At 27.8% G+C, this 24146-nt stretch overlaps 4 protein-coding genes across 5 annotated transcripts; 2 read left to right on the forward strand and 2 right to left on the reverse strand.

Moving 5' to 3' along the window:
• Window positions 1-1693: 1693 nt before the first annotated feature.
• On the forward strand, window positions 1694-3467 carry LOC113851616 (transcription factor DUO1). The gene is made up of 3 exons (XM_027482146.1): window positions 1694-1890; window positions 2287-2524; window positions 2967-3467. Exons 1-3 carry the CDS (start codon window positions 1694-1696, stop codon window positions 3465-3467), a joined length of 936 nt encoding a protein of 311 aa, XP_027337947.1.
• A 1291-nt stretch (window positions 3468-4758) lies between these two features.
• On the reverse strand, window positions 4759-7858 carry LOC113850279. 2 transcript variants are annotated; one of them, XR_003502185.1, is made up of 5 exons: window positions 7403-7856; window positions 5898-6056; window positions 5667-5775; window positions 5019-5269; window positions 4817-4985 (listed from the first exon to the last, which is right to left on the reverse strand). XR_003502185.1 is itself a non-coding variant. In XM_027480749.1 (4 exons), the coding sequence occupies exons 1-4, from the start codon at window positions 7742-7744 to the stop codon at window positions 5091-5093; spliced, it is 789 nt and encodes a 262-aa protein (XP_027336550.1). In that variant the 5' UTR covers window positions 7745-7858; the 3' UTR covers window positions 4759-5090. The 2 variants fall into 2 exon arrangements, 1 of the variants encoding a protein (XP_027336550.1); XM_027480749.1 differs by having other exon boundaries at window positions 4759-5269; window positions 7403-7858.
• A 3180-nt stretch (window positions 7859-11038) lies between these two features.
• On the forward strand, window positions 11039-12439 carry LOC113850821 (hydroquinone glucosyltransferase-like). Its single transcript, XM_027481350.1, has one exon. It carries the CDS (start codon window positions 11039-11041, stop codon window positions 12437-12439), a length of 1401 nt encoding a protein of 466 aa, XP_027337151.1.
• Window positions 12440-15692: 3253 nt separating this feature from the next.
• On the reverse strand, window positions 15693-17147 carry LOC113850822. Its single transcript, XM_027481351.1, has 3 exons — window positions 16302-17147; window positions 16022-16165; window positions 15693-15932 (listed from the first exon to the last, which is right to left on the reverse strand). The coding sequence occupies exons 1-3, from the start codon at window positions 17145-17147 to the stop codon at window positions 15693-15695; spliced, it is 1230 nt and encodes a 409-aa protein (XP_027337152.1).
• Window positions 17148-24146: the final 6999 nt, after the last annotated feature.

Genomic DNA, 24146 nt, shown 5'->3' on the forward strand with positions numbered 1-24146 from the left:
AAAACCAATTCAAAAGAAAACAACACAATGTTAAAAGAATGTTACATTTAAATTTAGGACACATTTACTATCTAAAACAATCAAAGATTTACAATAACTTTTGTCCAATTTCTTAACCTTGAAGGAAGTTAAGACTGATTTATGGTGGTCTTCAAATTTGTTGGTGGAGTTGAGAGTTTGATGGAGGAAAATATTCTTAAAAAACAAACAAACAGTCGAATGTTATAATTAATAAAATTTTTACTAGGTAAACAGACATATATACTAAATGTCTTCAATACTCAAGGTAAAATTATGCTCCAAAGTAAAAGGAGATAATCTCCCATCAAGTGGGGACCTTGAACCCTCGTCAAGTGAAGACCTCACATTTAGTGTGTAATTATATCTCAATTAAGATGGTCTTTGTAGAGCATATTATAAATAAGGAGAAAAACAATTATCATAAATATTATTATAATTAAGGAGAAAAACAATAAGGCATATATAAAAACATGAGAGAAAGGAGAGAAAAAGTTACACATAATGAATGTGCTTCCTCTGAAGAATGTTATCATCTTGGTTGAGATACTTTATCATTAACGTATCCATTCAATTAGCAAGCTACTGCTGGATCCAATTCAACCACATATTTTTTATTTAAATATTTATAAATATAATAGAAATATTATAATTAATATGTAATTGCGTTGCAATGGTTGCTTTTATTTGAGTTAAATTGCTATGTTAATATTAATACTACTCTATTAGAAAGTAAGATTAGTAATTTCATATTTTATTTTATTTTGATCTCAAATTTCAAATGTTAATTAAAGAAATTTTTTATTTTATTAGTTATATTTAACCAGGAGTGATAAAGTAGGTAGACTATTTAGATAGTTCATGTGAACCCATACTTAAATGAACTGGGATAGAATACTTAATCCATTTAAAAAATGGGATAAGCATATAATTAAATTTTTTAATTATTATTATTTTAAGCGGAGTTTATTTATGTTGTAATTTTAATTTTTCAATAGTGCAAGTTCGAACACTAATTACTCATAGAATTTTGCAATAACATTTTGTAAAATTAATTTAATTCATTGACCTACTATTCACTGATTGAATTAGCCAGTTTCAATAAAAAATATATTTAGGAGATAAAATATCATAGAAACATAATTTTTAGCATCAATTAACCGGTACAAAAATCAGTAGACAAAATTTTGAGTATAATAGAAACATAAATAATAATGATTAAGATTATAATAGAAACATAACTTTTGGTATCAATTAACCCGTACAAAAAATCATGTACGGTAGTCATGACATGAATTCCACAACATTCTTCAATTTTATTTATTTTTCTTAACTTCAATATTTATTTAATAAAAAGTAAAAAGTTAATTCGTATCACTTTAAGTTAAAATTCTCAGAGTTTTTCCTTCTTTTTTTTCTAAACATTTTCATAAGATAAAAAAAATAAAACTTTAACTTTTTACGAGATTTTAGCACGTGTAGGAGAGAGAGTGGGAACATGGGCACGTTAGTGGGAATAGGCAATAACTGCCGTGCATAACCGTACAGATAAAATAGGATAGTGCAATGTGAGAAGCAGTAGTTTAAGAAAGAAAACGGTGAAGCATTTGAAGGTAGAAAATCCACGAAAAGTTTGTGTCGTGTTGGATCTTATTATTTTTGTGGTGAGTGGAAAATGCATGGAAAAAGAGAGCAAGAAGAATATATAAGGAAAGGGCCATGGAAAGCCGAAGAAGATGAGGTGCTACTGAACCACGTTAAGAAGTATGGCCCCAGAGATTGGAGCTCCATTCGATCCAAAGGCCTTCTTCAAAGGACTGGCAAGTCTTGTCGACTTCGTTGGGTCAATAAGCTCCGACCAAACCTCAAAAAGTATGTCATGTCAATGTTTTTTCAATTTTCATATGTGATTCTGTGTATATAGGACCATGCATGGTTGTTACTCTAGCATCTATGTTTTTGTTTGATTTTATGATAAAATGTTACAATTATGGGGTTGCTTCAGAATTCACATTTCCTTAGTCTTGCATCTTTTGTTGTGTGTTTTTAAGCTTAAAGATCATGACATTTTTTATCATCTACAATATGGATGGTTCACGGTTGTTACTTACTTGCACTGGTGTTTGATGAATTCAAGATTAATGATAGGGTTCCTTGAGGTAGTTCCTACTCGCGGATTGTTTGTGTTGTTTTAGTTCATAGGTGAAAGTTTTTTTTATGGGTTTTATCTGATTTTTGTCCTTGGTGTTTCTCCTGGTCTTGTCAAAGTGGGTGCAAGTTTTCAGTAGACGAAGAGAGGGTTGTCATAGAGTTGCAGGCACAATTTGGGAACAGGTGGGCTAAGATTGCATCCTACTTGCCAGGAAGAACAGACAATGATGTAAAAAATTTCTGGAGCAGTAGGCAAAAGAGGTTGGCTAGGATTCTTCATTCATCAGCAACAACCCCCAAATCACAGAAAAATAAAACAAAAGTTCCTACCTTTCTTGATATTCCAACTTTGGAGGTAATTAAATTAGAAGGTTCCTTTATTTCCTGGCATTTCTGGTTCTACCATTCTGTTTTGTCCTCAGAATACATAAAATTTGAGACGCTAACACAAGTTTCAAGATCATGTTTGCTTAACTGAAAATGCTATCACGCTGTTGAATACTGCATTTCAATGGAAAAACAAACTTGCATAGACATTCTTGATCCAGTTCAAGTCGGATAGGACCACAGTAGTAAAGCTTTTCCTCCAAGTATTATAAGTTTGATAGACTAAAATTTATTTACAATTAAAATATTATAAGTTTCACTTTTTAATTTAGCGAGTCAAACTCATAATTTTATAATTTTAATAATAAATTTCAACAAGTACATAATAATGTGTTAAAATCAGTGCTGTCGAATCTCTATTTTTTTTTTTTACATAGGCATAACATTAATTTGTTGACATTTTTATTTAGGCTCCTAAGTTCTGTTCATCATCAGAGGGAGAACCATCATCAAAGCCTCAGCCATGCTCATTACCCTGCATTGATAATTCCGAGGTTATAAAAATGGTGCACTTACCAGATCTCATAAAATCTGAGTTGCCTAGTTCTGACACTAGCCATTTTGAACAAGAGTTTACCCTTTATGAGAGCTATAAAAGCACGGAATACATTGCATTCCCTCAGATTCCAGAACTTCAGAATGATCATACATTCTCAATGGGAAGCCAAGATTCCTATGCCAGAATTGATGAGCCAAGTTTTATTGAAGACTTTGGACCTCTTGATGCATCTGAGTATGGAATAGATCCACAACATGCAATTGGGTTGCCTTTCTTTGATCCTTCAGGAAGTTGCAGAATTGGGACAATGGACACAATTGATAGCTCCAAAAACAGTGACAGCTTCTTCGATGACTTACCTGTTGACATGTTTGACCACATGGAGCCACCTGCAAGCCGCTCAAAGCTTTGACTTTTGTGGTCGTTGTCCTTTTTATTCTATGTTTAGTTGTGTTGCAATCTTGTAATTGCAGGCTGAAAATTATATGTAATACTTAGAATTTGGTCAGCCATTGTAGTTTTAAATTGACACTTATGTCATTCGTAGGATACCCAAACACAAACACTGCAATTGTCCATAATTCTGGTCTCTTTTTGATGTTTTCCTATGATTTGATTAATAGGAATGAATTTGAATCCTCTTGAGTGACATGATATAATCATGTTAGAGAGAAAAAAGATACAATTTTTTTTTATTAAAAGTGATCTATAATAACTAATTGAATCCATTAGTTAAATTTGATACAAATTATCTTCCTTTCTTTAATATAATTATATCATTGTTTTAACAACATGAAAGATCTAATCAATACCAATTGTGTACTTATAACCTTTGTAAAATAATATATTGTGCCGATAATATTAGCCTAATATATGTTAATTAATCGGTAATTATTGAAGTTATTAAGTTCAATGATAATGATATATGTCCACCAGCTCCTGAACCAGATTACATAATGAAAGAGTGTTGATTAATTGGTTTATATATGAGAGACCAAGAAGAAAAAAATGTACTGGTACGAGACGTTAAAGAAATATAAATCTTATTTGGGAAACACAAAAATCATTATCATTATTCTTGCATTATAACTGTAGTATCTTTATCCCAAGCCTAAACAGTTCACCCGTGACTTGGTGCTATGCTGCAAAAATACAACTAAAAGGGAACATAGATACTAATAAGAGATAGAATTGTATACGTATATTTATATTAGTATCAATATATATATGTTGCAAGAGAATAACAGCCAAAAAGCAAGAAGAAAATGATAGCAAGGGGCCCCAAATTTTAGAGAACAGATAAGAAGATTCGCATATTCTACACCCTTCTCTAACCGTTGCTGAAGATTTTAGAGAGCAGAAAAGGAGATTCGTTTCCTTGTCTTGCGGAACAATTACCACCCGTCCCGGACTATTGGTTGTGGTTACATCGTTCTCTTTGTTTAACAATTTTGTTAACCGAAATTTTTATAATTAAATTTAAGAATAGAAAATGATTTTTTATTATAGTAAAAAATACAAAAAGAACAATTTTGAAAGCTGTTGCTGTTCAATTGGAAAACTTCAACAATTAAAATAATAAGAAATTAAACAAATAAGTTGCACCAACACTGGTGTGATGTTCTATTTGCAACAGACCAATAAACGAAGTACATGATTAACTTATGCTAAATACAAAAATAATAACAAAACAAGCCTTTTCAAACAAGAACAATTGCCTAATATATCATTCATCACCTGAGTTCTGTCATAAACCAAATTTTTGATAAATTTGTATATGCAATGCATCTTTTTCACTTTCCTGGAAAAATACTGAAGAGTAAGGCCCTATCACTATTTTTCCTCCTATTTTACTACTCAATCAAGGCAAGTATCCTGATTGAAGAATAATGGTGTTTAAATTTTTCCGCTATATCAATCATTCACAATAGACTAGTCTTTTGGACTTTGGAGGACTCAAATGTGAAGCAGGCAGAGTAATAAGAGAGAATCAAGCCTCAGCCATATGGATGGCCATTAATAAGCTCAACTGCTGTCATTGCTCACTTGTAATAAAATTTACACCAGTTTGATCATTAACTTCAAATTCTCCTGCAGTAAATGACTGATCTTTCTTGAAAATTGGGCGTCTAAGTTCAACATATCCACAGTAATCAACTTCATATACTGTAGCACCCTTGTTGAATGAAGAAAGAGCCACCCCAACTCCTTCCCCTGCAAAAGTTGCAATGCATTTAGAATTCAATTTAGAACACCTTCATTCATTGATCAACAGGTTCAGGTTCACGTTCAAGAACTTTCTCGCCGTGTGTTTGCTTTAGCTTATTTTGAATAAATAATCAGTTAATTTTGCCATATTCCTAAAAGACAGATTTTTTTAAAAAAAGTGATTATTTCTTAAAGAATAACCATACCCAAACATGCATTGATTTTATTCTTGCTGATTATTAATGTAACAAGGGTGGAAACTACAAAATGATGGCGTTTCACCAAAAAAAGATGTCTTTCATATGGAAACGGAAAGAGAAATATATTCTCCAATGCAAACAAATCCAGTATTTTAAAACAGATATCTCTTACAGTTAAACGTATAAGAAATTGAAAATTATACCGTGTGTGACAAGCAGCAGGTTCTCATTATGATATTTATCTGCAAGGTCTTTAACTATTTGCTCATATCTAGCCTTTGTGTGCAAAATTGGCTCTTCCCACTTAGGCAACTGAAGTTCCTCAAGCAAAAAAGTTTTAATCAGCCCTTATGAAGTTAGCATATATATATAATATAATTGTCAAAATTGTGCAGAAAATATGCAATTGGAAATGAAGATGAAGTCCTCTATACCTCTTTATAGACCCTTTCTACATTCTTATCCACTGTCCCTACTGGAAGCATGGCCTCACGCTCTGATATATCAAAACCCCAGTTTCCATCTTTAGGAGCCACTTCAAGCCTGATTGCCCCTCTGCTCATCATCTCACATAACCCATATTCAACAGAGACCTGCAATTGTGGATGCCAGGGAGAGATTTTATCAACTTAGGGCCTGTTTGTTTTACTTTTAAAATCAATTCCTTGCGGGGTGCACACGTTCCAATACAAAACCTCTAGCTCAAATTAATTTAGACTCACATTTCAATTATGTTTAACAGATCAATATTAATTCTATCAAAAGCAATTTTACTCAACTTAAAATAAACAAACACTCAACAGCCTATATATCTTGTTATCTACTCAGGGTTTGTATGTCACGTTATGATTTTCTAAAACTCTGCATTCTGCTTCTGTAGTTAAGAGGCTCTATTTGAGTAAACTTTTCGAAGGAAAAAATTAATAAAGAAAAACTGAATAAATTTTTGTTCATAAGTTAGAAACATTTGATACTTTTCTTATAAATTCTGTCATTTAATTTCTCTAAAATTTGAAGAGATAAATTATTTTTAATTTATAAAAAAAATATTTATTTTTTATATTAATTTTTTTCTGCTTGAGAATTTCTTCGCTAAGTTGATTCAAATAGGGTCCTAACATGTTAGAATGATGTTTTCAACGCTAGGCCAAGGTTTAAATTAAATCTTGACATGTACCTTTCAAAGGCAAACATCCCAAACAGGTAATTCAAATATAATCATTGCATACAGCAACATTACTAAGAATTTATTTACAGATAAATTTTCTTTACACTGTTACTCGTTGCTCTGTCATATAAGCCAGAAGGCTGAATTGACAGAGCCATATAAATTTTGTTTATATTCCCTTATTAATTATTGTAATATATTAATGTTATTAATTATTGTAATATATTAATGTTATTAATTATTGTAATAAAATAGATTAATTTTATTGAAATATTCCTATTAAAAACGTTAGACTTATTGTAACAGTTATACATTAAGAATAACTCTTAAAGTAATATCGAAATTACTTCAGTGATTAGTCAGTAAAATCTACTCTTTATAAATAAAAGTTTTAATGAAAATATATAATTAGTATATTTTTTATATTATAAAGCGACAAATAATTTAAAATAAATAAAAAATAATCGAGTCATATTCAATATGAGGAAGAAATAAGTAAATCAAACATAACAATTTTATTATAGATTATCTTGTATAAGAAAAAAATTAACTTTTGTGATGATTAATTTAAAAATAATACATACATGATATTTTAAACATTTCATAATAAAAACCTTTAAATTCATAAAAAAAATATTTGCATCAGAGTTTTAGAAAATAAAAAAATTAAATTGATAATTCAAATTAAAATACGATATTCGGAAAAAGGATAAAAAAATATTTTAATTTAAACAGACAGGACACTCAGCAAAATGAAAAGACGATTCTGACCTTTAATTTAGAAGCATCGATGCTAACGGCGTCGCCGATTTCGACGTTGGGGTCGTCGGCGACGGCGGAGAGGGCGGTGACGACTTCGGCGGCGGTTTGGACGCAGCGGAGGAAGGGTGAGACAAAGACACGGTGGATGGGGAATTGGAGGTTGTTACGGAACTTACGACCCGTGCAGAAGGCCCGAACCCGACCCTGTTGGACGAGGGGTGGGTCCCAGGGTCGGGGCGCGGTGGATACCCATAAGGGCTCGAAGTTATCCATGCGATCGCCGTGTCTCATTACGACGACGTTTTGGTAGAAATCTGGAGTCAGTGTTTTTGGACCTCTGCTTGAATCCATTGTTTTCCAATTGAGAAAAATGGAACGAAAATATGTATTTGGGTTTTCCCGAGGAAGACGGAACTTGCAAGATGGAGATTTGATCACAGTTTCGAAGAAGACTTGGATGCACGTGAATATGATTACCTACCTTTTCTTTTTTAATTTATATAATTACAATTATAATTTATTTTATTAATTAAATAAATGTTAATCAGTGGTGCAGGATTACTAATTAAAGAATTCAAACTGAATTATTATTGTCAAAAAATAGAATTAATAAATCTCTTGTAATTTTTTATTTGGTTTGATTTTTTTTAAGAAAATATTTTTAACTCGTTAAACATTCTTTTATTAATTAAAATAAAACGACTCTAGCTTTTTTTTAAAATTAAATTTATATATATAATTTTTTTAAAAATAAAGTTTGAAAATAGCATGGGTTTTAATTATGTTGAGTTTTTTTTAAGTTATAGTTATAATTAAACTTCTGAAATAATTTTTTATAAAATTTATAAAAAATATTTTCTTAATATACTTGAACAAATGAATCTTAAATTTTTAAAAATAATTATTTGAAATATTCAAAAATTACAACAAATAAATAATTACTTTTTAAAACTTCAACTAAATACGTACTAATATTAATTTTTATTATGTAACTAAATTTTAATTCTTGTGCGCAAGAACAAATGTGCAATTTTATTTGAAAATCACTTATATAGAATATACAGGATTGTATCAATCTCACTTGCAATTGGAATTGAACCTGACAATGGGTCTTTGATTTCAATGATTTCAATGCTCAATTCATTCTCACCGGAGAAAAAATGAGTGAATATTTACTTTAGTCCAAAAAAATATGCATCATTGTTTAAACTAATCTTTTAAATTTTAATTTTGAATTTTTAATTTTAAAATTAGTAATCTTTAGTCAAGTTAATGTTTGTCATATAAAAATATTAAAAATAAATAACATAATAATATGTTATATTAAGTGATAGGTGTCAATTTATTTTAAACATAAAATGATGTTGTTTTATAATTTTTAAAAAATAGCTCTTTTTTTTATTTTTAACATTTTTGGTCAACAATTTTTCTCATTTTTTGCTTTCCCTTTCTTTTGTTATGTCTTTTTTCTTTCACCTATCACTTTTATAAATTTTTTTGTCGAGTTTTTTTTTTTATCTAAATGAACATTAAATTCAAGTCTCGCTTAAAAATTTTGGTAAACATTTGAAACGAATTGGATGAAGAAAGAAGGATATAGGGACTAATTTTATTGAAGCCAGTGAATGATTTTTCACAATCTAAGAGTTTGTGTTAGAAGAGTGGAGAGAGTGATGAGATCAAAGAAGTGTGCAGTGTGAAGTAGGTTGACAAAAATATTAAATTTAAAAGTAGTTTTGGTAGGTGTGATAGTGAAGACTTTAGTAGTTAATAAAAACTTTAGTATATTGAGTTATGTCTGAAAGAAAAAAGATAAAATTTTAAGTTAAATAAAAAAAAAAAGAAGTATAAAGAGTAAGAAAATGTAAGACTACTAAAATATAAAGAAGATGAAGCAGACATCCTGAAAGAAAGTGTAATAAAGACTTTATTAAATGTTAAAATTAGGAATTGAAAAATTATGTTTGAAAAATTATAAAATGACTTTTGTGTATAAAATAAATTATCAAAATATAACTTTAAGATGATAAAATTTTATTATTTAATTTTAATATTTTTTAAAAATAAAGAAATATTATTAATTTTAAGGACTAAAACTTTAAATTTTAATAATTAACCAAGTAGCCACAAACCCATTTTTTATTCTTGCACACCCTGAAGACCTCTCTTCTTCTATTCACTCTTTCTCCCACAAACCCCTGCCACTTTAACTGGGGACAACAAGTATTAGACTGACAAAGTGGAGGGATCACTAAAGTATGTTACATTTTCTATTAAAACTTTGAAATAGCAATAAAATCAGGTACACATGACTACCTCAGTATCCCCCGAACCTTTGCACCCTTCAAGACGTGCTCTCAATTTCATTCTCAAGATCTACAACCAAGTTGCACACAAACTGCTGCCGAAATCTAAGTAAATCCTCCTGCCAGAAACATAACAAATTATGACAGGTTATAATCCCTTATGTTTATTATGAAAGGTGAGTTACTCACAATTTTACAAGTTTGGCGTTGATGGGCAATGGTAAAATTACCTTAATGTGCGTTGTTTTGTAATTACTCACGGAGTTGATTGCTTGTCTACTTAACATGGACAATTTCTCACTGTAGATCAACATCTGTGAGTTCAGGATCAAGTTCCCTAAAACCTATTTGTAGGCTTTCTTTCTACTATACACATTAGAATAAAATGACGAGAACATGCTGCAGTTAATCTAGCGATTTATGTGCATATTGAAGGTGAAAAATGGGGATATTTACCGGGTTGTCCAGTAAAAAGGCTGCTTTCGGAGTAAGGAATCTAAGACATACAATTTCTTTGCAGCCATTTCTAGTACATAACAATACCTGTGCCTTTTATACAATGTGGGAACAAATATCTATAAAAGTGAACAAAAAAAAGAAGAAGGAAAGAAAACCAAATTAGCATTTTTGACAGCATGGCAACACTAATATTGCCATCTAAGTGCACTCACCAATCTACAATGCTTAAGATATCGTCGATCTTTTAGTGGCTGAATAATATCACGCACCATGGCCTGTGGATCCATTTTCCTTTCTCTTTGTCTAAATGACTTGTTAGTGACTCTTGTATGTATCCCAAAAAAGTTTTAGACAGGAAAAAGTAAAATCGGTGCAAAATTTTGCAATCATTAAGTAAAAATATGAATCAAAAGATGTAGTTTTAAAAAAGTTAATAAAAAGGAGATACCAGAGTTCTTTTCAAAAATAACTTGCTTTAAGGCATGTTTTGTATAACTAATATGACCTTTCTAATTATGAACGAAGACGACCTTTTGTAAAAAATCTTGTAAATTCCACTATTTTTGTTTAAGTTACTAATTTTTCAATGATATTTTTACGTAACTCACTTTATTTCAGAGATTTTAGTAAACGCATGTAATTATTAATTACATTACCTCTTCATAAAACATGAATTCAAATGAAGATGTATAACAGAATCTCACCTTTAAAACCATTTATGGTGTACGGTTCAATCTCGCAACCTTCAGGTTGTATTTCCAAAGTGTAACGATCCTTACGAACTGATAGAGAGAGAGAGTACACAACACTTGCATCTCTATAAATTCGTCAATGTTTCTATAAACAAAGTCCACATCAAGTGATCAAAAATTACATTTTCATGGAGCCCCTCACTCACATAGCCATAGTTTCAGTCCCAGTATATAGCCATTTACGCTCAATTCTTGAGTTCTCCAAGCGACTAGTTCATCTCCACCAAGACATTCATGTCACATGCATCAACCCCACATTTGGTTCACCTTGCAACAACACCAAAGCCCTTTTTGATTCCCTTCCCTCAACCATAGACTCCATGTTCCTACCACCAATAAAGTTGGAGGATCTTCCACTTGACATTCACCCAGCAATCCAAGTTCAAATGACTATCTCTCGTTCCCTACCTCTAATCCATGATGCATTGAAGAAACTACATTCTAGATCTAAGCTTGTTGGAGTAATTGCTGATGGATTAATAACAGAAGTGTTACCATTTGGCAAAGAACTCAATATACTGTCCTTCACATATTTCCCATCCACAGCTATGTTACTAGCATTGTGCTTGTATTCTTCTATGCTAGACAAGAAAATTTCTTGTGAGTACAAAGACCTATTAGAACCTGTTGAGATTCCCGGTTGCATACCAATTCTGGGGATTGATCTCCCAGACCCACTTCAAAATCGATCTGGTGAAGCATACAAGCAGTTTCTTGAAGCTAATGAAAGGTTCTATTTAGCTGATGGTATATTGGTTAACAACTTTTATGAAATGGAAGCAGAGACCATAAGAGCCTTGCAGCAAGAAGAAGGTAAAGGAATCCCTTCTGTTCTTGCAATTGGACCTTTCGTACAAAAGGGGTCATGTGATCAAGGAAGTGAGATTGAATATTTGAGATGGTTGGACAAGCAGCAACAAAATTCTGTGCTCTATGTTTCCTTTGGAAGTGGTGGGACACTCTCTCATGATCAAATAAATGAGCTTGCTTGGGGTTTGGAATTGAGTGGTAAAAACTTTTTATGGGTGTTAAGACCACCTAATAAGTTTGGCATTATTGCTGACATTGGTGTTGAAAATGAGGACCCTTTTGAGTTTTTACCAAATGGGTTTTTGAAGAGAACACAAGGGCATGGTTTGGTAGTTCCTTATTGGGCTTCGCAAGTTCAAATCCTTGGTCATGGTGCAATTGGTGGGTTCCTATGCCATTGCGGTTGGAATTCCACACTAGAAAGTGTTGTGAATGGTATTCCACTAATAGCATGGCCACTCTTTGCTGAGCAAAAGATGAATGCAGTTTTGCTAACCAATGGTTTGAAAGTGGCTATTAGGCCTAAACTTAACGAGAAGGGTATAGTGGAAAGGGAAGAGATAGCTGAGGTCATAAAGAATCTAATGGTAGGAGAAGAAGGTAAGGAAATTCGCCAAAGAATGAAAAAATTGAAAAGTGCTGCTAATGATGCGTTGAAGGAAGATGGATCTTCAACAAGGACTTTAACACAGTTAGCGCTAAAACTCCTGCACAAGTGATCAAAATTTTTATATATAGAAAAGATAAAATAGATAGGAATTTCCGGTTTACGCATTTGCAGTCATAATATCTTTTATAAAAACTTTCTAATTTTAATTCTTTAACTTTATTTTACATTATTAATTATATACAAGAATTTTTATTTATTTATTTATTTTTTTTTTACAATAATATGCCGCATCAAACTTCATCCAAAATAACTAAAAAATTTATATTTAATTCAGGTTCAAATTTTAAAACTCACTTTATATTTTATTGAGCAGGCCAACCCAGTTCTATATGCCTGTTTTATTGACTCTACATACTATTATATTTTTTGTCAAATACTAAAGCAATAATATAATTTTGATTTATAAATAATCTGATAATATTAATAATCATTTAATATTCTTTATCACTAGTTTTGCTATTTCATTTATCTGTTCTTTTTCTTCTCTTCCTATCTCTATATATGAACACACAAAAAACGACAAATTTAATACCTCTTTTTATAATTTTTGTTGATTAAAAAATCTTATAGGGGAACCAATCTTAAATGGGGGATTTAGTGCATTAATGAAAGACCAATCAAGTTGAATAGCTATATTATCAACACAACTTTAGAGCTACCCGTTTGAAGTTCGATGCTTATAATTATCCTAACAATCTGTGATAATTAACACCATTGAAAACACAAAGCCAAATAAACCAAGGTTCATATAATTTCCATGGAGAGAACTCACTTAGCAATTAGTTTCAGTTCCTTTTGTCAGCCATTCTAACTTAGGATCAGATTCATCATTCCAACACTGGACTCTCTTTCAAATGCCTCCAAATCCATCCTTGCTGCTCTTTCTGCCCTTAACATAGACACCATTGCTATCCCACCAGTGAACTTTCCACAAGACACTGTCCCCAAACTCAAACTTCCATTTTCAATGTCTCAGTCTCTACCATCTATCCTTTATGCTTTTAAGTCAACAATCACAACCTATTGCTATTATTAGAAAATGATATAAATTTTTAGAATAGTCTAAAAAATTATATGAAACAATTTAGGAAAAATTATTTCTATCTTTTAGTTTATAGATATTTCTAGAGAGAGTTTTATAACATTGTAAATTCTTTAGTTTCAAGATAATTCTAGAATATTAAACCACCTAAATATAATGGTGAATAATACCTATAAATAGGCATGTTACCTCATTATAAAAATAAGAAGAATTAATCAAATTATCAATTATCCATTTCTTAAGTCTTTTGTTAAAACTTCAACTACTATTTTCAACTATTACTATTAATATATTTCAACTATTTTATTCATCTTACTTACATTAAAAAACTATCAGTTATAGGTGCTGATTATTTTGCCCATGAAATGCTCCCATTTGCCAAGAAACTTAATTTTTATCAAACATATATTTTCCTTCAGCGGCATCATTAATTTCATCATTAACTTAGGATCACATTTATCAATGCCACACGAAACAATTTCTTGTGAATTCCAAAAGCTGCAAGAACCAGTCAAGATCTCGGATATGAGTTAATTTTTTTATTGTAGAAGACTTAGGTAGAACACTCAAGTCTGTTCTTTTTTATTCTCTTGTATATGCTTACTCGTTTTAGATTATCATTTGATAATATATATATATATATATATATATATATATATATATATATATATACTTGCTATTATGTTTGTTTATTTATTTATTTTTGTTTTTGGGCAAGCAAAAAATTATTTTATACTTTACAAATAATTTTATCCTTTATTTTTTAATTATTTTTAATCCAATTGAAAAAGTAAAGGAACATTATCGATTTTTGTTTATTTTTACTTGGATCATTCTTGAACAAGTGAGCCCATTGAGTCTTTATAACTAGTTTCATAAAAATATTTGTTATTCAATCTTCTTATTAAGCACAATATTTAATTATAATGTCTTTATCTTTGATCGAATCTCGCATATAATGGTATATATTATTGATGTTATGTTTTGTATAGATAATTGTTGTTTTACTGTCGCAAAATATCTTTGTAGAACCATTTTATTGATGTTATGGTTAGAATAATTAATGTCACTTTCAGTTCCTTAAATGGCTCAAAATCTAGAATTTGTGAAACTTTGAGGATTCTTTATGTGTTTTTATTTTATTACAATTAAAAAACATATAAAGAAGCACAAATAGTTTTGTGGCTAGCTAGTTTATTCTTTGGTCGTGGCTGTGAACTTTAATTGCATCTCAACTATTGGAGGTTAAAGAAGATATTTATTTAAGGCCCAGTTAACAAATTTGAAAAAAAAATATAAACAAATATATTATAAATATGAAAATTTATTTTATATTTACATACTAGCTATAACAATATATAATAATTTGGATGTATTAAAAATTTGAATAATTGTATGTGAAATAAATATTTATAGTTTTGTCAATCTAAAAATCATAAAGGTAAAGATTTGTAAGTTTTAATATATATAAAAATTGTATATGAGAAGGTAATTTTATCTAATAAAAATTTTTTAAAATAATAAAATTATGTTGAAAGTTTATAAATATAGGATAAAGTTGTGGAATAGCAAGCACCTTACATAAAAGTTATATATTTTATCTTTCTCTTTTTATTTTTCTTTATGCATCTAACTTTTAGAAATAGAAGACGTGCATGACTCTCTATTCTCTCATTTATGATTGAAGACAAAAATTGTGAGACTCCATTGTATTATATTTACTCTTTTCTATTATGATACTCACAAACAAGCACGTTGTGATAATTTACAACTAATAAAAACATGTTTTATTCACTGTAATACAGTCAATAGATTAGTTTGTACAATTTTTTTATGAATATTTTGAGAGATATATACTTAGAAAATACCACAATACTAAAAAAAATAGAGATTTAATTGTGTGTTAAACAAGAAATTTTGTTAAAAATAGAATGTGCTAGTTCTTGGTAAACTGATATAACATATATTACTTAGTATATTTGCTAAAAAAGAAAAAAAAAGAACAATAGTAATACAACTTTGATAGATCAAATATATGAATATTGAATGAAAAGAAGATAAATTCAAATTGTTATTTTATGTTATTTTCTCACTTATGCTTCACTTGGTGGTATATGTAATAAAGAAATTCTAAATCAAGCAATATGGAAGAACAAGAAATGATGATATTTATGTTGCCATAAATAAAATATCTCAAAAGCTAATATAACTATTAGGTGAAGACATATATAGCTTCCGTGTGAAACATTTCATGTCTAGATTAAATTTTGACATTTTCATGCGATAATTGCTCTGCCAAGTGAATGTAAAAATGTCCCATAGCCCCTGTACGAAACTCATTTTTATATCGAGACTCTAGAGTCAAGGTTTCGCCATCATTAATTTTGACTGAACCAGGTTGTGGATAACAAACAGACATTTCAACTACATAACCTTTTTCATTTCCTGCCTCTTTTCCTGTTCCATATTTAGGTGTTGAAGTGCATAAAACTCTTCCATCCTAAATTAATAAAAAAACATATTTAGAAGTGAAGATGCATTACAACAAATAAAGAGGATATGATAATTATGGCAAATATTGTACATCACCTGTCCATAAAGAGTTGCATTGACAACACCTGTGTGCATATGAGCGGTGCCATATATGAGATAACCACCTTTTTCTAATGGGATAATTGCCTTTTGGACATGAGGAGAGTCACTACTATGATTTGCCAAAATGATGTATTCAGCCTGCAAGGAGCATTAAAAAATCTCTATTGTTCACTACTCTTAATAAAACTAAAAGACATACTACATTCATAATTAAATTTAGGTTAAATAATATACTTTTTTTAAAATGAAATATTGCCTTGAATAACTTATCTACCTGACAATCATGGATGGTTTTGGAACCGTTTGATCTCACTCTATCAGTTGAATCAAGTATGTAAACCTTAACCGGTACTTGATATTTGTCCCAATCAACCCACCTTATTTTGTATCTAATGGAAAGTCTTCTCTTTGGACCTTGAAAACCTTCTCTTAATTTGCATTGTAGGTTATCTAGACAACAAAAGAGTCCACCCTTATAATGTGTGCTCAATGGTTGGCCATGAATATCCCTTGAGACATTATAAAAGTTTTTTGGAAGATTAAAAAGGTCACATCTGCATTCACTGCAACCTTTCCTATCTTGTACCCCACGCGTATCAATGGCCATAATATTGAACAACCATTTCTCTTCATATCCTTTTGGAATTTCTGCAGGGTTACCTAGTTCTACTGCAAAAGGATTAGGAATATTTGAGATTGTTCCACGAGATTCACTTCCAAAGCCCCAATAATGTGGAAGAATATATTCATTACATGGGCCATCATTTCTTTTGTAAATAAAAGCCTCACGAAAATCTTGACTAAGCTCAGGGTGAGGTGAAAAAGTAATGTTTTCAAAGTATCTTATAGCAAACCAATGATGAAAATAAGTTTCATACAAAGGTACGGAATTTCCATCTTCATCAACTAGTTCCGCATCAAAACTCTTGACTCCAATATGCCCTCTTGGAAACTCAATATTCATAAATGTTTTTGCTGCAACCAATCCTGGCCTTACTTCAAAACTCTCAGACATGAAAGTAGCTGTCTTGATATGATTTTGATAAGTTGAGTATACTATGCTTGGAAGCGACAATAGTATTGACAAAGAAATTATCATTGCTTTAAAAAATAACTTCATGTTTACCTGTACATAAACAAAAGTAGTGTTACATAATTAGGTGCAAATTAGCTATGTTTAGAATGTTATACTTTTGGATAACCCTATAGATAATTCATTAGGTGCTTGAAAAAATAAGAGTTGAAAAATACTAAGTGCTAAAACTTGGATGTTAAATATTGCATACCACATCGTGAGAAGACAAAGGGTTGACCATGGCAAAGATTTGAATATGCGTGTTGAAAGTTTAAACAATTGTTGAGAATTTAATATATTGATTGGAGACAAATCTGTGCATGTATGGAGGTCTTGTATGTTACTTTTATAGTAGAATATTTTGATACGACATAGCTGGCAAAACTAAATATAGATTCAACAAGTATTTGTTTCAAAATTAAGTGATTTAAATGAAAGTTGTCAAAAATTAAATAAAACAACAACTATGCAAGCTATTATTACTTAAGCATGCAACTGTTTATAGTTATTTATAGTACATTGTGCTCATGTTAACCTAAATATGTAACTTCATTTTAATTTGAATTTTATTTTTTTTATCCACATTCACAAGCAACTTTTAATTTTTACTTTTAGCTTTATTGGGCTCATTGATAGCTAATTATGAATTTATAAACCTAATTTCTTATAAACTATTCCATAGCTCCAAAAAGAACCTGCATTGACCAAAATATGGTATTCACATTTTTTTTATAATGGATTAAAAAGTGTAGATATAATTACTTAATGTTATTAATGTATTATTTAAAAATAAATATTTGCTTTTAAAGTTATATTTAAAATAAACTAATTTTTTTTATAAGTATGAAATTTATACTATTTTTAATAAAAATTATGTTTAATGTATTTCTCTTTCCTCCAAATATGATTCCCTCTCATTCCTCTCTTCTGGTACTCTTCAATATTTTAGTTCTTTTATCTTGAAAATATTATTAAAGTCAATTTTATTCTACCATTCTATTACTTGTTTTAGGTCACCATTTCTTGTTACTTTTAATTTTCAAATTTTATCTTAAAAAGATACAAAAATATAAAGTAAAAATGTAAAAGTAACTAGATATAGGTTTATCTAATAACTCTTTCTTTTTTAGTTTTTGGGTTAGACTTTTGTTGCTAACCATGATAATGATTAATTTTTAAATTTTGTTAATTTTTTAGTATGTTTTTATTCATCCAAAATTATTATTATTATTATTATTATTATATGATAAGTTATCCAATTAAAATAAGTAAATAAATAAATAAGAGGTTATAATTATAATAAAATAACTTAAAATAAATAGGATAAAATTAGTATTCACCTTAGTGGATTAAAAAGTATAGATATAATTAATGTTTTTAAAGTATTATTTAAACAATACTATAAAAATAAATTTTTTGTTCAACTAAAACAAATTTCAAAAGTTTTTCTAATTTCTCTCTTCTCTTCATAGTGAAACTTCTAATTACTTTGATCTCCTTTTCTTTTTACTAAGTAACAACATTGTTTCACTCATTTGAATAATATTTAGTTAATGCACCATAAGTATCTTGACATTTAAAGATTAGACTAAACATTCATTTAGATTATTGAGATAATAAGCGTCAAATATTTTAATTCTTAAAATTTTAAAAATGTCACTTTAATTTCATTTTTATCAAACATTTTAGTCTCTTGAACCAAATACTATTAATAGACAATAATAAAATAGTTAAGTAACATGTATAATTAATTATTTAGCAAAAATGACATTGTATATGATATGATATATATTTTTATTTTATTTTAGTCTTTTAAATTGTTATTTGTTGGACATCTTAATCCTTGAAATTGCTATCAATAAACATTTTAATCTTTATTTCTTACCATTATTCTCATTCTTCATCAGAGGAAACTACCCTCACCATGTTGCAGATCCCTTAAAAAAAAATTCCATGAGCAACTTTTTGCTCGAAGGGAATGAATCAGATAATTTTGTCATTGACAATACTTCTCTACCCTAAACAAACTTTACTAAAAAAAAAAGGTACATAAATAAATAAAAGTTTATAAATAATATCATTAGAATTATAAAATTGACAATATCTTTCTACTAATTTTAAGTTAATATAGTGTTGGTGAATGATTTTATTTTATTTTACACACTGAGTATCTTCAACTAGATAATTGAATGCAACATTTATTTGATAAGTATTTATCTTATGACTTTTAATCATGATTTTTTTTAAAAAAAATTGTAGAATTAATCTCAATTGTTTTGTTTAAACTTCTTTCAATTTTTATTAAACTTTTATTTTTTATATATCAAGATCTAAAATTTTCAAATATTTAAATAAAATTAATACTTTTAAATAGAATAAACTATTAACAAAGAGGCCAAATTTTTTGCTTATTTTAGAAATAGCACTAGGGTAATTGACTCAAATAATTATGAAGATTAACATTACCCATTATAAAAATTAAATAAACAAATAATGTAATTGAATATTAATTATTTTAAAATATAATTATTATATAATTCTATATTTTTATAACAAATGTTTTCTTTTTTTAAAATAAACTTACTTTATTTTTATAAATTTATTACTTTGCATCTTCGGATGTATATTTTTGTAAGGATTCACATCAAATGCATTGAATAACAGGTACGAAAATTACATTATCATTGTTGTTGATATGATAACTTTTAAATATATTTTAAGAATATTAATGAAAGAAATAAAAATATAAAATAATTTTTATGGAAAATACAAATCATAATAAAATTATAATTTAATTTTAATACATTAGACTGTTATTTAATTACAATATATAATGAATATAAATTTTAAATTAATTATTATATAAATTAGTAATTTGTACAGGTACAATAATTTAAAAACAAAATTTATATTTTATAAATAATTATATACATGTTTAATAAAATTAGTTTAATGAATAAATTTTTTAAAAGTATTTAACTTAATTTTATAATCAGGGATAATATGTATCAAATAATAAAAATTTAATAAAATTATAATTATTTTAAATATAATTATTTTAGAATAATATTTTTATCATATAGAATTAATTTTAATCAAATGAACCAAAAAAATATAAGAATAACACTCTTAAAAATAATTTCTAAAAAAAATTAAGATTATATGCTTGAATACAATAAAACATGAATGTAAGTTTATATGAGAAAAAACTGTAAAATAAAATGTTTGAGAACGATGTAAATTTAGATTAATATATATATATATATATATATATATATATATATATATATAAAAATAGACTATGTAATTTTTATATATAAAAAAAGTAATAGTAAAATTTTTTTAACTTACACTACTATAAATAATATGTTAAATATTATATAACTTTTTTTATAAATATAAATACAAGTATATTTAAGTTTGGGCCAAATACTTGAAATATATATCTTGAAAGTTATTTATACTAGAGTCTTTGAAAAAATTAATTATTAAATTAAAACAAAATAAAAACTTATTTCCTGACTGGAGTCTTTTTAGCCACATCAGCATGTATTTCTCGTATACTAATCAGATAAAAATAATTTTTTTTATTTTAAATTTAATTATTTCATCTAAAAGAGGGACGAAATACGTTACATGTTGACATCTGTCACTCAATTTGTATATATCAGAGGCGAAATAATGGATAGGTGTTAAGATAATAGAAATTCGTCTTAATTCAGGATGTTAAGACAAATAAATTATTTATATAAATAAGTATAATTGTAAATAATTATTGATATATTTTTTTTATAAATGCAGGATAAATGATTTATATTATTTATTTATTTATTTTTATTTTTAGCAAGCAAAAAATTATTTTGTATTTTACAAATAATTTTATCCTTTATTTTTTAATTATTTTTTATCCAATTGAAAAAGTAAAGGAACATTATCGATTTTTGTTTATTTTTGGACTTGGATCATTCTTGAACAAGTGAGCCCATTGAGTCTTTATAACTAGTTTCATAAAAAATATTTGTTATTTGATCTTCTTATTAAGCACAATATTTAATTATAATGTCTTTATCTTTGATCGATTCTCGCATGTAATGATATATATTATTGATGTTATCTTTTGTGTAGATAATTGTTGATTTACTCTCCCAAGATATCTTTGTAGAAACATTTTATTGATGTTATGGTTAGAATAGTTAATGTCACTTTCAGTTCTTTAAATGTTGATTAATAATTTTTAAAAATATGATAAAATATGAGTAAATAAAAGTACAAAAATATACTTTTATCTGTCAATATATTTTTATTAAATTCTTAGAATTATACAATTTAATATTTAGTTTTTTAAAATAGTTAAAATATTTAATAAAACAATTAAGACACGTTCTTTATTTGTTTGTTGACGACTTTAGGTCAAGAGAGAGACAACTCAACATTAGCTTAATTAGTTTGTTCGGAAAATTGTTATAATAAGTATTCAAAAACGAGTAAAACATAAATAAACTATTTTATAAAATTAAAATTAATTTATATATTTAAATATATAAATTAATTTTAATTTTAAAAATTTTAAAAAATAATTATCAAATTAAAATAAAATTAAAACTTATTCCCTGACTGAGATTTTTTTTGGTCACGTCAACATATATTTCGTATACCAATTAGATGAAAATAATTTTTTTTGTTTTAAATTTAATTATTTCGTCTAAAAGAGGGACAAAATACGCTACATGTTGACATTTGTCACTCAATTTGTATATATCAGAGGTGAAACAATGGACAGGTATTAAGATAATAGAAATTTATCTCAATTCAGGATGAAAGTATAGGATTTGAATACGTGTTTGAATCTAATAACTTCATCCACAAACAAGACGAAAAGGAGACTCATTTCGTCTGCTTTCAAGATGAAAAGCATGTCATTTCGCCTATACCTCATACGAAAGCCCTTTTACCCACTAGTCCTTGCCATTTCGCTGCACCCTTTTATCCAGCCAAAATTTCCTATATAATGTTTGAAATGTGGGTCAAAATTAGTGTGAAAGTTTGAAAGGTGGGTCAAAATCAGCGTGAAATTGAAAGGGATATATTTAAATCTCAAATTGAAAGTGATTCCAAGAGTTTGAAGATTGAAAGCAAATTTTTGAGGTTAGTAAATTTTGAATTTTTTTTAATATTTTAGTTATTAAAAGTTTTAATCATTATAAATAGAGATAGTTAAAATTTATGAATATTTAATAAATATATTTTTGTGTATATTGAAATTAAAAATTAATATTTTAGATAATTATAAAAAAATTATAAAAGTTTAGTAGATATTTAATATAAACTTGTTTAATTAAAAAATAATGTTATATTTATTGTGAATATTTTATTATATATATGTGGAATATGTATTAAAAATATAACATTTTTTATAATATAAAAATGATGTGAAAAATAATAATATGTTTGTGTGTTACAAATAAATGATTTATATTATTTATATAAATAAGTATAATTGTAAATAATTATTGATATGTGTTTTTTATAAATGTAGGATGAATGAGATTATTATTATTGTATATTGGAATGAAAAAATTGTTGTTTGGAAATGAAGGTGTGACATTTGAAGGTAACAAAAAAATGATAAAGATAAGAAAATGGATAAGTTATATGAATTTAAAGAAAAATATTCATGACAAGTTGAATCTTAGTAATAATCATGTAATATCTAGAATAATTTCTCATTTTATGATTGATTCAAGTGCTAAATAATACAATGCATTGGATATATGTGATGATGAAGACATTGATTGTATGATTAGTGCGTTTCAACAACAAAGTATTACAAGTCTTTTTGAATTATACATGGATATTGTATTTGGTGAAAGTTCAAGAAGTGGGTCGAATATGTTGGATTTAAGCTTATCAATGTCACTGCCTAACCTTATGAAAATGGTCAATATAAATGTTACAAAAGGTATGAATTATATTGTTATAATTTATTTTTATATTTTTTTTAGTGACAACATATATTGAATAAGTGTTTGTATTTTGAAGGATGTGAAGATCTATGCAGTTATGAAGATGAAGATGATGAAGTCAATAGTGATGATGAGACAGATGATATTGATGAAAGACATATTTCTTTAGACAACTTGTCAGATACGGACATCGATAGTGATTTTGATTCAAACTTAAATTTACAACAAGAAAATGTTGGAAGTAACATTTAAAAAATATATTAATTAAATTGTTTATTTTATTTTAATGATGAATATTGTATGTTTAAATGTAGTTGTAGATGAAATACTTTTTTGGAATGTAAGTCCATACTACAAATCTATTAATTGGGACCACACAAAATAAGAAATTGAAGCAAAAGAAATTAGCGAAGATAATTAATGGCGGTTTGCAAAGAGTTGTCAAGCCGATAGAGGAGAAATGAAGGAGGAGGGTGGGTGACCTCCCGCTAGACGACACGTGGCCCAATAAACGTGTTTCATCTCTGCGTCAGACGAAAAGATGCTTTCGTCTGACACAAAGATGAAACACGTTGATTGGGCCACATGTCGTCTAGCAAAAAACTTTATTTCAAAATATTTTACCCTTTTTGTCTCATTCTTATACGAAACTACTGCCACGTGTTATGCTTAAGGTATTTTGTCCATCTTTAATACGAAATGATCAAATAAAAAATAAACAAAATTGATTTTGTTAGACTTTTATACGAAATTATAGCTGATGTAGCAAAAAAAATACCCTAGACAGGAAATTATTTTCTTTTTTACATTATTTTGGTAATTATTTTTTAAAATTGCATTATTTTAATCTTTAAGCCGAAACTTGTACTTGTGTAGGACTTGAAAATATGTTTTTTTTTGGGCAAACAAAAAATTATTTTATATTTTACAAATAATTTTGTCCTTTATTTTTTAATTATTTTTTATCCAATTGAAAAAGTAAAGGAACATTATCGATTTTTGTTTATTTTTGGACTTGGATCATTCTTGAACAAGTGAGCCCATTGAGTCTTTATAACTAGTTTCATAAAAAATATTTGTT

Source organism: Abrus precatorius, unplaced genomic scaffold (genome assembly GCF_003935025.1).
Source record: "Abrus precatorius isolate BTA unplaced genomic scaffold, Abrus_2018 Scaffold9, whole genome shotgun sequence".
NCBI lineage: Eukaryota > Viridiplantae > Streptophyta > Magnoliopsida > Fabales > Fabaceae > Abrus > Abrus precatorius.